The sequence below is a fragment of the Centruroides sculpturatus genome, unplaced genomic scaffold (genome assembly GCF_000671375.1).
Source record: "Centruroides sculpturatus isolate CEXI.00-Female unplaced genomic scaffold, Cexi_2.0 scaffold965, whole genome shotgun sequence".
Classification (NCBI taxonomy): Eukaryota; Metazoa; Arthropoda; class Arachnida; order Scorpiones; family Buthidae; genus Centruroides; species Centruroides sculpturatus.
The window spans coordinates 324,814-342,847 of NW_019385207.1; the positions used below are offsets into that span (position 1 = coordinate 324,814).

An 18,034-nucleotide genomic window follows, 5' to 3' on the forward strand; every position below is an offset into this window, starting at 1 on the left:
TTCTATATTTCTCTAGACAATATACTATACTGTAATATTTATTGTGTAATTATAAAGACTTACAAATGGAATTAGAATGGTATAGTTACATTAGATAGTAGTGATAATAATACATATAGAATAATAAATAACTGAAGACATGAATGAATAAAAGTATTATGTTACAAAGTTTAGAGTGAATTGATGTTTAAGTTTTTATTATATAATTATTCCGATATAAATATATCCACGAAGTATTGGAATTGTTTAATTTCTGAGATCTTTGATGAGAGACGGATACATTAAACCTTCATTCGTGTTTTGTCGGGTTTTGAAAAGTTGTAGCAAAACACCTTCATCCATTCGTGTCTTCAATTGTAATAAAAGTATATGAAACTTTTATTATTACATTATGAAATTATTAGCAAGATTTTCAATTTGTTTATTAAGGAGTTGTTCTTTAGGCGCCTGGTCGCAGATTCGAATCCTACGTAATGATCTAAGGCAGTGTTTCTCAACCTCTAACGAATCGTCGCCTCCTTCAACGTAGTATCGCCCGCTTCAATAAAACCGCTATCTATTATCGCCCCCAACACTTCAAAATTCCGATGCCGAGGACCAAGACTAACGCGAAATTCGTACTGCATTGAATAGACTAGTGACTAGTTTAATGTTATTTGTTTAATTATTGTACGATATAACGAATAAAATATCTAATTATTTTTTATATAATGCTTTACTATATAGCCCAGAAAATTATTTTTCGCCCCCCAAATATAAATTTTTACTAATCGCCCCCTCAACATGGAAAAACGCCCACATGGGAGCGATATCGCCTTGAGAAACTCTGATCTAAGGTATCTAGGAAACGGATGTGTATAATCTGTTTTAATAAGAAATGGTTTTAGGTAAAGCCATTGTTACAAATTCGTATTTATAGAGGCAGTACATTAAAATTATACGTAATGTTATGTTTTTAATGTTATTAATGGCTATCAGAGGGCACTCAAACTAAGAAAAAATTCAAATACTGTATTTCATTGTCATGAATGCATTTTAATAGAAGTTGCCAAAAAGTTGTTTGAGATACTTTTTTTTTAATTCTGTTTGATTTGCTAAAAATTTATCAAAATATTCCTTTTCTCTTTTGGCAAATTGAAATTAGCCAAGTTGTGATTTTTTTAAAAATATTTTACAGGTATCAGTAGGATTATTTTTCTTTGTTTTTTCTTCTAATCTACTGCACTTTATTTTACATTACAGTAAACTTGTGACGACTAGGTTTATGTCTATATAAGTTGTATCGCTATCAGTAATACAGCAAGAACATAGTATATGAATTGTTTCGCCATTTTTTACCCCAAGCTTCACTGGTTCGGAAAATCCGCCACTCCGGCATCTGTTTGGTACCAAGCTTGCCAAGATTAGTAAGACTCAAACTATATCAATATCATCTTAGAGAAAGAAAAATACAATCTTGTTGTGTTTTTATTAGGAGAATCCAGGTTCGATTCTCGCTTTAAATGAGTTCTTTCCATTATCTTCTTCCAGTAATTTCAATTTAAGAAATGGTAAATGAACTAAAATCGCTGTTAATGAATAGTAATTAAAACACCTTCAAACGTACTAATACTGCATTTAAGATATATTTAAAATAATAAAAAATATATATAGTATATTATTTTAAATTAGATAAAATGCTAGATTACGATCAAATTGCTTGATATTAAATATAATTATCTCCTGATGACAACTATACAAAATGCTCCTAAGCTTTCCATATGTAATCTCCACTTTCATCTATCTAATACGGTTCTCGAGATTAAGGAAGGACGGACAGACAATGGGAATTTATAGGTCTATAGTTTTTTCAAATCATAATTAATGTAAGTTTTATATTTCATCAAGATGCAACAAGAAAAACTGATAAAGAAGGCAAAGAACATCTTTTATTATTCTTTAATACAAGAGTTACACAATAATCGCATAAAATATAAACTGGTCGTCTGTATATCATATTTAAATAAATTTATTTTTTTTTAATTGTTTGATTTGTTCTATTAGAATATTCCATTCCTTCAAAATCATCCGATAATCATAAAGAATGATAAATATATTCTTTCTTATAACCTAAACCACTCGTAATAAATTATTCGTTTTTATTATTTATGGTTTTCATTCGTTTTACTCTATTTAAACTGTAAACGGTGCGTGTAACATCTTTGCTACAAAAATGATTTATGAAAAAGAAAGAAATCTAATGAAGGAAATGTCTTGCATTCTGAATACTTTTCCAGTTGCTTAAGATCGAAAAACAAATAAAATAGTGAAATTTCTTAGTGAATTTATAAAACTTTAAAAAAAAGCATATCTTTTGTAAGTATCCTCGAGGCCTTTCTTCCACAGTTTATAATTATATAGCGAATAATCATTATCGTGCGCGTAGAATAAAGAAGGGCAAGAAATTAGAGTGCTGACCGTGAAGATAGAAATATTGATAATTAAGGTACCAAAGGCAGATTGAATGAATATTTCTGGTTTTATAGAATAAAATACTCGGTCTCCGAAGATAAGAACTCTTCAGAGACCCACTCGACTCAGTGCAGTCATTACTTAAATCATTTTTATCGTGACAACGTACAGTAGGATTTGCTTTATTAAAAATGTTAATAACTGTTGTTAAAAAAAAAAAAAACTGTACAAGTCTAGCATAACTACATGCCATTTTTATTTAGAAAAATAATACCTGCTTTTATATCGCCTCTAATTATTTTAGTTTGAAAAAATAAAGAAATAAAAAAAAGTTCTAAACAACCCTTTGTAATATTTGCATTAGGAGATAAATCCATTGCAATTTTTCTGGATTTTTGAATGAATAGGATTCTAGAGTAGAAACGATCGTTTACGCAGTGAAGCACAATTTTCCATCTTTAATTTTAGATTTCAACGCTTTCTGTATCATTGAAATAACAAATCAATCCATCAAGAACGAAACATTTTTTATTCAAATATATATAATTTTTTTTCTTTTCTTATATAAACAGATGCATTAAACTCGAAATTACAATAAATCTTTTCTAATTTTACCAACCCGTTACCGACCACTACATTTTATTATAGAGATATTTTATTTATAATAACCATCTTATAGTAAAAAAGAGAAAAGAAAAAAATACTTGAAAGCTGCTTCTTTTTTCGATAATATATTATTTTTTATTGACCTTAGAGCAAATTGAAAATTACTAAAATGTCATATTTTCTACCTCCGGCTAATAAGTCTATTTTCATTTTTCTCCTCTTACTTTCTGTGATTATTTAAAAAACATATTATTTATTTATGTATTTGAAAATTAATCATTTAAATCGAGAAAATTTCACGTTTTTTTTTTAAATTTCTCCTCTAAACATTGCAAAATATACAATTTCTTAAAACAACTTTATATGATTTTCGTATATAAACGTCTTTCTCTTTTTGAAATTCTTATTTATGTACATATTTCAAAGCTATTATTTACTTTTAAAAAACGATATCAAACCTTGTATTTTTAAAAATATGAAAGAAAAAATTATTTTTATTTTTCGAATAAAAAGAATATTCCTTACTCCATTCGAACTTTTTAAGATATTGATTGAAAATATTGAATTATGCTATTTATTTTTATTGATATATCTTCAGATATAATTTTCGAAAGCTTTGTATGTATTTCTATCACGTTTTTAAATTTCGACAGGTATTTTATAGAAAAATGCATTTGGAATGGAATATCATTTCACACTGCAAAGATATTCTATTTAAATTATTTTATTTTTTCTCTCCTTTAAAACAAAATGGTGTTTGTTTGAAAGGCGCACAAATATGCGAAATCGTTGAAACGAAATTGTTTAATTGAAAAACTATCTTTAAAATATGTTAAATATCAATAAAAGATTTTAATTAATTTTTAAAAATTAATTTAAGGAAGAGTTTGATGATGCGAGCGATGTTTATTGTTATTTTAAAAGCAATTCATCGTAGAAAAAATTCTATTAATGGCGCTTTTTTTTAATTTAATTTTTTCAATTTTTATTTTTATTGAGGATAAACGATGACGAAAACTTGCTTAGAATGATTCATTTTCTGTATCTTTGCATGCATGTCGTTTCATACAAAAGCGTTCAGTAAATAAGTAGATAAAAGCGATCAAAATTCATTTTTTATCATACAAATTCTAAATCAATGTTATGTATACACCTTCTTGAATAATCGATATATATTTAAGATTATGTAATCTGAAATGTTTTTCTCTTGTTGCATTAAAAGCATGATAATACAGAAGAGGTAAAAACTTTGGGTGATTAATATTCTCGATTTTTATTATTAATATACAAAATTACTGTAGGTTCCTTCACCGTTTAGAAGCATTCACGTGACACGATGATTTCCGATAGGGAGAGATTTATGAATGCAGACAAAAGCATTGTGTAGAAGATGCTCGAAGACGAAGGTCTGGACAAAAGCTAGATAAGCTGGCAGCCATCTCCACTATCGTCGCTCGTTTATTTTCTGCCAATAATCTGGCGGAAAATGACACTAGACGACATCTTTTCCTGAAAGAAGGATTACTGACGTCACCTAATGAGATAATTAATCGGATAAAATTAAGCGGAATTATTTTTTAGCATCAAATGTCGGAGATACTAAAGAGAGAGTTTGCTTCTATATCCGCTCAATTACGATCCTTTCTTCGCTATACTAGATTTCATATCATTAAATAATTATACCGAATATATTTTGCGTCATTAAAATAGATTGGTTAAGGTTAGCTCTTCAATTTTTGATTTTTCAATTTACTAAAGTAATTAGATAGTTAATTGCTACATGTTTAAATTATGTTTCCGAAATATTACTTCCAGTTCCCTGTCACGCTTTGTATAAGTTTTAATGTCTTTTGTCCAAAGTCTTAATGAGATCCAATATACAAATTCGTTAAAATGATTAAAAATATGTTATTTTAAAATATAAATATCCCTATAACTTAATTAATTATAGGTTAAAATATTCATTTAAAATGTATATAATCATAATTAAATACAGTTTTGTTTAATGGAATCGATCTAATTGTAAAATAATCTTAATTATCACTACGAATAAGGAGTTAACCTTATTCTTTTTGCCTCAATGTCCTTAATGTTTTACATTTCTGTTTATATATTGTTTACTTGGACATATGTTTAATCTTTATCAAAATAAAGATATTTTGTTTTCACTTTTGACTAAGATCTCCTCTCTTTACTAATCGGAAACCTCACCAGTATAATAAGCACTATTAATAAACAAAGTCCAAGTAGACAATATATATACAGCCAAATACCCTATATTTATAACAAATATCCTATCAGACGAATAAAATGAAGATTCCATTACACAAAATAGTCATAATGTATCTCATAAACACTTTATACAAAATAGAAATATTCCGATTTGAAATCGAGCGGGTCGTAAAGCGTACGATCGTGACAACTCGTCACTCTAGAATAAATTTGAGTTTTACCAAAAAGTCAAAAATATGTATATGACGATGATACATAATGATGGATGGAGTTTGCTTGAAGAGGAGCCTATTCTCCACTCGAACATGTCGGAAATTCGAAGAACAGTTTTCTATAAATGATCATCTACTCTTATAATGTTGCTTGTCTTGTCCTTTTTTTTATATTCTTGTATTGTCCTTACAACAAAAGGTTCGGCTACAAATGTTCTTACATGATGGTTGCCTATCTTATCAATTTTAATGTCATTTTTTTGTCAGCTTATCGATTTTCGATAATTGTAACAAAATGCTTTCGAGCATTTTTGAATACGTAACAAAAATTTTCGAATGGTTTTTCTTATTTAAATCGCTTGTTTATTTAAAATATATTTATCTAGTAAGTTTATATAATATTTTATTTTTTTATATAATTATTTTTATTTATTTAAATCCATTTAAAACATAAATCACTGCGTTTAATTAAATTAGAATTTATGAATAAAAATAAGAGTATGTAAATATATTTTTTTCTTAATATAAAAGGATGTAATCAGTCACGACAACGAATTTATGCTGGAATATGAATTTGTTGTCGTGACATTTTTTAAATTTTATTGAATAGATTACAAGATTTTCTATTCTCCATTCTTTAAATTTGATCAAAAACTGAAATATAGACAGATTAATCAAGATAAAAATATTTGAAAATATGAATTGATTTAAGAATATATTCCTGTTATTTTTATATATTTCAAAACTGTTTTAGATCTAAAATACTTTTATAAAGTTGCTTGTCGTGTTCGTTTTTTTTTTGGTATTATTTTTACAACAAAAAGTTCGAGTACAAATCTTCTTACATGATAAATATCTATCTCCTAGGATATAGAATAGGATGTATAGGATAAATACATATAAATCAGATTCCGGTTAAACATTTAATCATTTCTAAAAATTACTTTGGGGTTAAAAATTGTCAGATAAGTTGCCATTTTATTAAATATAATAATATTATAATACAGAAAAAAATAGTTTTTAGATTATATTGAAAAATGAAATTGCTGGATTCGATGGAAAATTACAAGATTTGGATAGAAGAGTAATAAAACAGACATTTAATCTTATTTTCTAATGCAATAACTCAACAAACAATGTAATAATTGCATTATTTTATATTGAATTTAATGGTAAATTAACTCTAGAAGTTATTTAACATCGATCTGTGGTAAGACCGCTTATATTACTAATTAAATCGATAGAGATTTCCAGTAGGCCCACTACTTTCAATTTTGGTAATTGTGTAGATTGCTTATTAAAGAATTACTGATTACCTCTTTATTGTTGTTTTATTTTTCTTCTCTTGATATTGATGATGTATTAAATAAAATTATCTTATCAAAGTTGTTTTTTTAATATAATTTTGCACATGAAAACTGCAACTGGACATTGTTAAAATAACTTTTATTTTTAAAAATCGAATATATTTTCCAAATAGCTTTTATTTTAAAAAAATATATAGCTTATTATATACAGTATGTAGTAAATCCTATCAATGCCCACAGACTATAAACGAGTTGACCCTTATACGTTTGGTGAATTTAAATGCATTTTATAAGGGAAATTCTATAGCGTGAGCATATAAATTGATATTATATAACATTAGAGAATATAAATATAATTCTATTCGACTGGAAGAGCTATACTATTGTATAATGGCTACATATTTAAGTAACTTTGATAATATTTAAACTAAACACGAACTCATAATGAAATTTAAAGTAATATAATGTTTTCATGCATAAAATGTACGAATTCAAGTGAATTTTAGATCTCCATCGAAGAACAAGTTTGATCTGTGTACATTATTTTCAATATAATGAATCCAAATCGAGAGAGAAACAATCAAGTGATAAGGATTTTTCTCTAAAATTTTTTTTATTATAATTATAATAAAAATATAAACAGTTTATCAATAACAATGTCTTTTAAAAGCTATTTACCTAAATCTATAGAAGTAAAAAATTATTTTTCATATATTTATATTTCGATAAAATAAAATACTGTACTTTATTAGAATAGGCCTATGATTTATATTAATATAAGATAAATATATAATATAAATTTATACTGATTAAATAAGTTTAATTGGATTCCATTGTATTTCATTAGCGAAAGATTTGAAAATACTCCTATTGAAAAAGTTAAACATCCAGATATAAAAAGTCCGATTACTGCAAAAATCGCGTACACCGATGTTTCAGACAGTGTTCACTGTGTTTAGAATTTTCAGTGTATCTGTAATTTAGAAGTCTTCGAAAGTCAGAGGGAAGCAAAATTGCTGTTTTCCTCCATCCGCCGAATTTCTTTTCATCTGGGACGTTCTGACCTTATCGGAGGTATTGAAGGTAGTGAACACGTCAGGATCACATACACGGCTAGAATCTGTCCCCAGACATATCAGCAAGAGAGATGATTGTTTTACAACCAAGAACAATTGCAACAGCTCGTTTGTCCACTATCCACAGTCAGATGAAAGTCTTGCTACAGAATCCTGTCTTTTTCGTATTATTGGGCAAGTGACCAGCAGAGATATTTACATGCAATGGTGCCGTAACAGAGGATCATGGACTGCTTTGGATTCGCAGCATATCGTCTTTAGCAATAAATCCTGGTTCTGTATGGGTTTCGACGGCCACGTGTTAGAGTTTGAATGACCTTTTCAATCCCGCCTTTACTGTTGAACAGCAAACTCTTTTTACTAATGGTGCGCTGGTTTAGGGAACCAGTTCATACAGCCATTTCTTTAGAAATGGCATGAGGGACATTGAATACACAACGATAGATTCAAGAAAATCATGTCTCATGTTTGCATTTCATAGTAAAGCTGCGAACAACCATTTTCCAGCAAGCTAATACTTGCTTCATCCGTCTGATCTTCAGATATGTGCTCATCAAGCAATTGTGGGACCAAATAGGATGCCAGGTTCAGTAATCTATTAGTATGGCAGTTGCAACATCTGTGGGCAAATTTGTTCCAGGATAGCATACGATACCTGTAATTGTGCATGCCGACAGTATTGCCGCACGTATACAGGCAAGAAGAAATCCAGGCAAGGTACTAGAGGTTCGTTTAAAATTGTTCTACAAGTAACTGTTACTTTGGTATTGTATTGTAATCAGTTATTACCATCATCATTACGTTAGCACTGATAAAGTTTAATTCTATTTCAGCTCTTCCTTTGTGCATATTTTTTGTTAATAAGTGTACTTGACGATATTTCGCTAACATTTTCCAAATCTATTTAAAATCTAAAGATTTATATTGTATTATATTAAGGAACTGATTGATTTCATTTTGAAAATAAACTGAAACTTTGAAACAAAATTATGTAATTTATATAAAACTAAAAACGTAAACATTTCCCGAACATTTATCATAATTTGAAAAGATGAACTGTACAGATAAATAGTAACAAAAACTGTGCTTTCCAGAAGATACTTTATTAGTAAATTAATTATTTCAGTATATATAAAGCTTAAAAATAAGCTAAGATACATGTTTACTTATAGATATTTATTTTTTATGATTAAAATAGATAAATGGCCTTTAGTGATATTTGAAATGTTTATTTTTTCCCCTCCTCCCATATCCATTTTTGGCTTTTATCAAAAAGAAATAAAAATAATACGGTAACTAAGCAATACTTATTTCTGGAAACACTCAACTATCACGTAACCATACAACATGACAATTCATAAAATACACCCACTTGTGCGTTGCTACACGCCATCACCATTGTATCAGTTATGAAAGAACTGTGGGATGAGATCGATGCAATATAGTAGCCTAATGGATAATAATAGCGACACGAGCAAGAAATCTTTGACCTTATATTAATTCGAATATCATTACACTAGGCGAATTGCTTCTTCACTAGATGACTTTATGTTACTATTTTTGTGTACGGAATATGATCTGTACTTATCGAGAATAAGATGTTTTAGGACCCATTTAATATTACAATCATTCAAAATAAATACTGTTAAGCTGATCAAATACACTCACACAATGAAAAATGTTACGTGGGTATTTATGTAAACATTTTACGAGTCGATTATTTTCATAATGGTCTCTTGTAAAGGCACATAAAAAAACAGTTTACACTCCGTCTTTTATTATTATTATTATTATTTCCTTTTTTTCTATCTTCTTTCATATGTAAGAAAACTTGTCTATTGCTACCTACGAGGAAAAATACTTCAACATTATCAACACATTGCAGACTCTCATCGATTCTTCGAATGCAACACGTTCATTTATGAATAATTCAAGAGGTTACAGAAAAAACTCGCCGCAATTATGGCAATAGGAGCACGAACTTTCTAAATATTTAGAGATTCTTCGAATTTCAAGTACATAAAATATGTCGGAGGTACAATTTATGACAAATTGGCCACTTTTCAATACGACTCGAGTACTTTTTAAATAATTTTTAAGTACCTGCAAATGAAAACCTTTCTGAAAATACATAATTAAAATCCTAGTTATGTTAACCGCAATTTAATTTAAATATTTTCTAAGCCTTTACCTAAAAAAACGAATCTCAATAAATCAATTTGCTATCATCGTACGTAATTTACACGTAAAAAATGAATTAAACCGTTCCTTTCCGTGAAAAATATACTATACAGATTATATATAAATAAAAAGCTTAATTATTTAATAAGAAATTCACTTAACTTTTGTTGAAACATTTTAAGAAAATCAACTTACCTTCCTATCAGATTTTCTGACGGCTTCATAAATCTTCCAAACCAATTCAGGCCCAGCGCTAGCGATCTGCCGTCCAACATCATAATACTGAGCTATAGGATTGCTCTCCAACGGAGTGGGTGTCGAAGGTTTTAGTTTAGAAAACATGTCTCGCTATCATGCAAAAGCGTCAAACGGATCGGCACGGTCACTTGACCACATTTGTGTTTCTAAGAAAGAAAATAGATACGACAAACTGTCAAGACCAATCTGAAAATATTCCATTCTTAGCTCAGAAAATATCTCATTCAATAAATCGTATTGGAAAAAATTTTCAAAAATAATAACATCGACAAACTGCTATTACGCGCGTGTATTAAACTATAAACTTTAGTTATTTTTCTTTAAAAAATTCAACAGTTATTTATTATTATTTGTTTTTTTTTTTAAAAAAAAACTTTAAAGTTTACTCTTTTCAATCTAAGACAGCTTTCGTTTATGATTCGCCAAATGTCCACAGGCCGAAACATAAAAAAGATATCTAGTGACAACAAGCTAAGAAACAGTACCTCTAGGCAAGCCGACCGTATCCTAATAAGGATAAACTCTACATACGACTCGTCTGGAGTCGTGCAAGATGTGCAATCAATAGTCCGATACGCTAACACTAGAATAAATAACTAGCAAGATTTTTGTTGTGTTTATATTATCGAACAAAACTTTTTGTCATAGAAATGTTAATATACGATTGATAGATTTCCCCTTTCTTCATGTTTTTGATAAGAAGTATTTAAAAAAAACGTGTCGACATTCATGCAAACTAATCTACAAAACATATCTGTTGCATACTTTTACTTATATATATCTTTAGTGTAAATTAATATTTATAAATTAGACTGTAATTTCATTATAAAATTTCAATTTTAGAATTTAAATAAATTACGATTACGTTCGTAATGAAAATTTGTTCTTATTAAAACTGTATCTTGCTTTGATATAGAAATTTGCTTCGCTAACTGTCTTTACCGCGTTTAAATGTAATTCAATTCGGCGGGGATTTTTATTATTAAATACTCAGCTATAGTTTTTCATGCGAATCAAATATTTTGAAAAACTTTCAATATTGAATTTTCACTTAGTTATAGAAAGAATTCTGCATTGCAGAATAGGAGAAAGTTAAATCAATGACAGAATCATATATCAGAACATCAGAATCTCTAACCTGCAATACGTTTTGAAAGTAGCACCCGATTTTTCTTTATATGCAGAGTATAATAGACTTAGTATATTAATAATCAAAAAGAATTCTTTAACTAAATTTTGATTTAAATTAATGCATAAATATTTTACAATCTACTTAAGATTTTATATATAAAATAATTTAATATTCTGATTTTAGAGATGATATTTTTGAAGATACATTTTTATTTCACTTCTAAATAATAATATTTGATTGATTTTCTAACATTAAATTAATTTAGGTTTGTTTCTTCTTTATTTTTTACACCATAAATATGTGATAAAACTAAATATAATAGAATTTTGCTTTTCCTTTTAACGGTAGACATGTTTTTCGAAAACATTACAAAAATAAAATTGAATAACTTTTAACCGTAAGTTTACAGTTAAAAAATTAGATTTAAAATTAAATTATTTATTATTATTTTAAAAATAACTTCATAACAGTAAATTTTTCTATTTTAATTAATAATTAACCAAGGATTTAATCAATTTAATCATTTTCAAAACAATAAAAGATGGTATAAATCCAACACGTCATCCTTCCACCCGTCTTCATTGGATGAAAAGAAAGGAAAAAGCCATAAGTTTATACGAATATCTAATTGAAATAAATAAAATTTTTACAATCTGCCTGTGTGACTTTTATAAAATTAGCAAATCGATATGATTAGGTTAAAAAAAAAGTTGTACTAACTTCGCCATATTGATTTATTTGATAATTACTTTCTGCAGTGAAATTGAAGGAAGGAATTTTACTATAAAAGAATTTTTTCTAAAAGAAGACATTTGATTTTTCTTTGTCTACAAGAAAACCTTTTTGAAAATTACAAAAACTAAAGAAACGAAACAAAAAAATATGTTTAAAATAATATTTATGAAGTGAGCAAATGAAGTTCTAAAACTGTTTAAAATATAATTAAAGCCATTATAAATCTATACTTCATCTCATCCAAGTAAAGATAACTAAATTAAAAAATACATGTTAAAAATTTACACAGTTTATACTAGTCTAACCAATTTCAATGCGGGAGTAAATTTTTTAGTAAGTTGATAAAAGAGACAGAATGTAAAAAAAAACATTTAATATTCTACTTGTAAATAAAAATAATAATTTATTTTAAATATGTTTAATTTGACCATTAATTACCGAAAATTTGTAATATTTCTAAGGATTTTAATGGTATTAACGTAGCACAAAAATTCTTTAACGAATTATTAATTAAACAGCACTCAACTATATTATAATGAACGTTATTGGGCTGTAATTTGAAAAAAAATTGTAGACCTATAAATTTCTACTGTCGTCCGTCTGTCTGTCTTCCGTTAATCTCGAGAACTGTGTCCAATGCACACCGAAAATCACGTTATTTCAATTCAAAAATGTTCACTAAAAGCTGTTAATAGATGACCGTCACGACTCGATTGTTAAAGGAAAAGTATGATGTACAGGGGCAAGCCACTAGTAATTTGAGATGGAGAGCATATATTTTAAATTAAATAAGTAAAAAAATATAATTAAAAGTTGCAGCCCGGCTCGTTTTTCTTACAAGTTTATTATAATAAACATAAAAGTTTGTATAGTATATAGTATAATATATACTACAGTATACTTTTATAGTACTATAGTATAGTATATTATAATAAATATGAATTAGTACAATACTTTTATATCTCCTGCAGAGTAAAGAAATTCGTTATAATTCTTAATCATTATTCACTCAGTCAATATGTCTCTCAAATGAGATAAATTGAATAACTCCGTTCGATCTACTTTATATTGTTTTGTGTTATCATTAATAATAAATAAAGGTTTGATGTTTAATTAATATTACAATATTTCTTAGACATTTATTTATTATAATCACTAATTTATTTAAACATAAAAATTACACTTTATAAATTTGCTTTAAAAAAATCGGTAAAATTACATAAAACAATTCATTAAAAATATGGAAAGACATTGTATTAAAGTTAGAGGAAAATTTAGAAACATAATTTGTTTCTTTCGTTATACTGTATATAGATATTAGGAAACATTTGAAATATCTGAAGTATTTTTACTAATTTCCTGATTAGAATTTTATTAGCATATATTTTTTTTATGTTAACGTTCTATATTAGTAGAGAAAAATCAGCGGAAAATACATTTACTCAAAATGAAACACTTTTTTTTTATTAAATAAATGGGAAAAAACTTAAATTGGTAGGAAAATTATAGAATATTTTTATCATTTATCATCCTCAACTGTTAGAAATCGTCATGTAGAAGACTTATTTTCTACATAAAATAAAAAAGAAAGAAAGAAAGAAAAAATATATATATATACACTCCCTATACAAAGATCTATCGGAGGACAATAAATTTACGAGTTTGGTTAGTCATTTTGAAAAGCGGAACTACCAATTCAATTCTATCCTCGGAGAGAAGAAAAAAATTAATGCACTTTTGTGTGGAAATTTTCCACCAACCCCGACTGAAGTATCATTTTATTTCAAATTCTGCGAAATAAAAGTATCTACTCGAAGAAGAATGGCTTGTTCCTTCACGCGCGTCGAATCAAATTCTTACAGAGCGTTGATCTGTGACAAGACAAGACATTTTATTTATAATAAAAGTAAAAAAAAATGAAAAATACTTCTGGATATGAGATGAGATGAGATGAGATATCCGAAAATATCATATGAAGAATTCGAAATATCTTAAGCGTAAGATTAAACTCTGTTCAATTAACTCGTTGAACTAATTCTTAAGTGAAGCAATTTCCTAAAGCAGAAAGGCATAATTTTCAAGATGGCTTACTGTAATCCCAACAATACGATTTATATCTTTTGTCTTCTGTACGATCTGTATTAGAAATATTCTCTTCCATTTCTATACAATATCCAACTATTTATGATAACAACAACATGAAAAGATTTTAAAATGGAATTCTTATTGATTTATATTAAAAAATTTCCATAAAAATTTAAATATATTATCCATCTGCAGTGAATTTACTAGAATTTATTCAGTTGCAATATACGTAAGCTATTATACAACAAACTAAACTTATCTTTTTTTAGAAAAATATATAAATACAATTTGATTTTTTAAGTCTGGAATTAAAATACTTTTTATTCTTAATATCTAAAGTATTGAATTGTAAACAGGTATTTTAGCAAATTTTATTATTTATTTCAGTATTAATTTGATTCCAGCAGCATAATTTATATATTGATTTCTGGATAGCTTGCATTTACATCTATTGACGTAAATTTAAATTTTATGTAAGATCATTTTTTTGTATATCTTTAATCTTTAACGTAGAGGTAAAAACTTGATGCAAGTATAACTCATTAGTTGAATGTTTCTATTGTCAATTATCTCGATCGAATTAATTTTACTACACTGTCCTAATCCCCTATTATCGACGAGAAATTCTTTCTTTCTTTTTTCAATTTATAAAACAAAAAAATTACTTTGTATAATTAAAAGATAGTAGACAAATTACTTATTTTCAGCTTTAGATACCAGATTTATTAACATTTTTTATTATGTACTCCAGAAAATGAATTAAATGTCACTTATTTCTGCTTTATTATTTTATAAATCACTTAAAACATTTCTGTAAATGATTATAAAATTAATTTATAACCTTTATTTCTTAACCGTGTCATGAATATTTATAAATATTAATTTATTTTTGTAATTGGAATTTTTTTTTCCTATTGTGTTTGCTATATATAAACAGAAATGAAAGTTTATAACATTGACTTCTTTCTATCATTTTTTAATAAAATTAAATTAATTTGTATCTTTACTTTCATTCTCTTTGTACTTATGTAAATATTAAAAATAGAATGCAGAATATTACACTCGGTTCTTGGCATTTCTTATCGCTCTCCTGTGGTTTGTGACTATAAATAAAGTGAAAGTCGGTGTACGTTATTCCAATAGCAGTCTAGGGAGATATTAAATGATGTGGATTGACGATCATTCTCTAAATCATTCTAAACTTTTCTTTGTTCTAATAACAAAAATTAAAATGAAAAGAATGTAATGTATCTATAAATATACATAGATTACAGATCTGCAAAACCGTAGCGAAAAATAAAAAAAAGTTGTATAAAACTTTAAAAACTATCGATAGAAAAGTACTTAAAATTACGGCTGTAAATTATTTCCAAAGTTGTGACAGCTGAGATTTCTTTACGATTTCGTCTGAAGCAGAAGGGAGTATCGTGTGAGTAAATGCTAAGAGAGAATAATGCAGAGTAGTCAATTTGGCATGGTGATCAAACAAGAGATAGTCCATTAGATATCAATTCCTCTCGGGATTGCACCAGTTTATGTCTCTATCCGGTAGATCTTGGACACCGAATGACAATGACAAATAGTGCGTCTGTTGATTTTAAGTGTTCTACAAACATGCAACATTATGTCAATAGTTTTGGAGAACTGCACTAGAAAGAAAGAACGTTTTCGAAATAATAAACCACTTTTACCTTTAATCAAAAGGGTATTCACTTTTAACTACACTTACTACAGCTTTACAAATTTTTATACGATATTAAATCTTATTTATCATTAAATAAAACATATTTAATTTATTAAATTGCCTATAATATGATTAAGATAATTTTCAAAATTTAAAAGTTTGTATTAAAATCTTCAAATATTAAAAATATTTATTTTTAATGAAAGGATCTAGACTTAAATACTACTCAGAACGCTTCAATAAAAAATAAGCAAAATATAATTAAACGAAATTAGTTAATTAAATAGAATAAATTTAGATCAAGAGAAATTCTTTTATGGATGATAAGAAATGAAAGCACCCAATAAGTCTTGTCAATCTGGCAAAATTAATACCCGAAAGAGATGAATGATATGTTATAAGTGTGACATATCAACATATAATAAATATTTCGATCATTTAACATATCCTTAGTTTTGTTTATCACGTATCATTATATGAGATAAATGAACTCTTCAGCGTAAAGCACAGATGTTCAACATCATTTTTTTTTTTAACAAAAACATGGAAAGCAAGATTTCTGAAGAAACATCATCGATTGTCGACAACATTCCATCCGGAAATTCGACGATTCTTCGGTTTCGTTCCGGAAATAGCAGCATTTCTGGTATTGATAGAACACTAATCCTTTGTATTGTATCTTAGCTAAAGCACAGTTTGCCATTAATTTTTGTTATTAAATTAATTATCCATAATTTTTATTAAAATTTTGGCATTTTAAAGCAATAATTTACGCCCGTTAGAGTAGAATAATTGGATTATTCTTCACAAAAAAAAGTAGGAATTAATTAAAACGTGGCATTATAATTGCTTTTTGATTATGAATCTAACCGTATTTACTACGTTTTCGAGCGGTAATTTTATTATTTATCCTTAATTTAGAAAAATCTTATTTATCCCAATCTTAAAACTTAGTTTTCATAGAATAAGAATAATAAATTTTAAGTCATTAATGTAAGTAATGATTTAATCTGTTGAATGATTCATTGATTATAGTATAATTAATGTAATGATGTCTACCTTCATTACAAAATTAATAAATAGCGAGAAGCTGCTTTTACATAACGTCACATTTAAGTAAAGTATAATTAATGCTTTGTGAAGATTAAGCTTAAATGTCTTTCCTTGAGAGATATAATAAATAATAATGAAGTAAATTCCTACCATAAATTAAAAAATATGTCCAGATTTATTCGGATAAATTAACCTTGCTCTTAGCTTCGCTCTAGTCAAAGGTTATCGTCTTTAATCCCGAACAATTAATACAGTTTAATCACGTTTGGCAGAAATCACAAACTTGAAGCACAGTGGGAATATCGGAAGGAACCACAATCATTTCGTACAGAATCAGATAAATCTGCAGCAGAATTGATTTTTTGCCCTAGAGTCAACACAAACAGAAATATCCTTAGAAGAGGATTTCTTTAACCTACATCTATTTGTTTTTCTTCAATTGCTTTTAAGAAATTTCTTGCATCCCGGGAAACTTTTCCCTGCTTATTAAAAGTTTGCGCGTAGTTAGGGCATTGTCAGCTATGACATTTTTTTTCTTAAAAAAACTTGTCTAAAGGCTAACTTGCTTAGATACATAATATCTTTTAACTGCCCGAAGAGAAAGGGCGACACACTTTATGCAAAGAATGTCGTAGCTCTTTTCTGAAGCAAAAACGACAATATTGGATTAAGTTGGATTAACACGAAAACAATGCACCGTCAACGAAACAAATTGATAACGTATTAAAAAAAATATATATATATTTAACGAAAAGTAATTAACTTAAGATAAAGCAACAAATTGAGCCATTGTATTTATTAATTTAATCTTAAATCACAGTTCTTTATTCCTAATTACGCTTTTTAGATGTTTTGTATTATTATTATTATTATTATTTAAATTTTAATTAAATTTGTCAGTTCATTAAATTCATTTTGCTATTATAAAAACAGATGTATAAAAAACTGATTGTTAAATAAAAATATGCATTAAAATCTTAATAAATTTTTCTGTCAGATAATCAATAACTTCTTTTTACAAC

The 18,034-nt window shown here is 27.2% G+C and overlaps 1 protein-coding gene across 1 annotated transcript in view; it reads right to left on the bottom strand.

The window, feature by feature from the left end:
- The window catches only part of LOC111636122 (SCY1-like protein 2), a 78,935-nt gene extending 68,470 nt beyond the window's left edge, over nucleotides 1-10,465 (bottom strand). The window contains exon 1 of the mRNA XM_023381296.1: nucleotides 10,261-10,465. Coding sequence (XP_023237064.1) covers nucleotides 10,261-10,407 — 147 coding nt within the window. The 5' untranslated portion in view covers nucleotides 10,408-10,465. The remainder of the gene's footprint in view (nucleotides 1-10,260) is intronic.
- Between the last annotated feature and the right edge of the window lie 7,569 nt (nucleotides 10,466-18,034).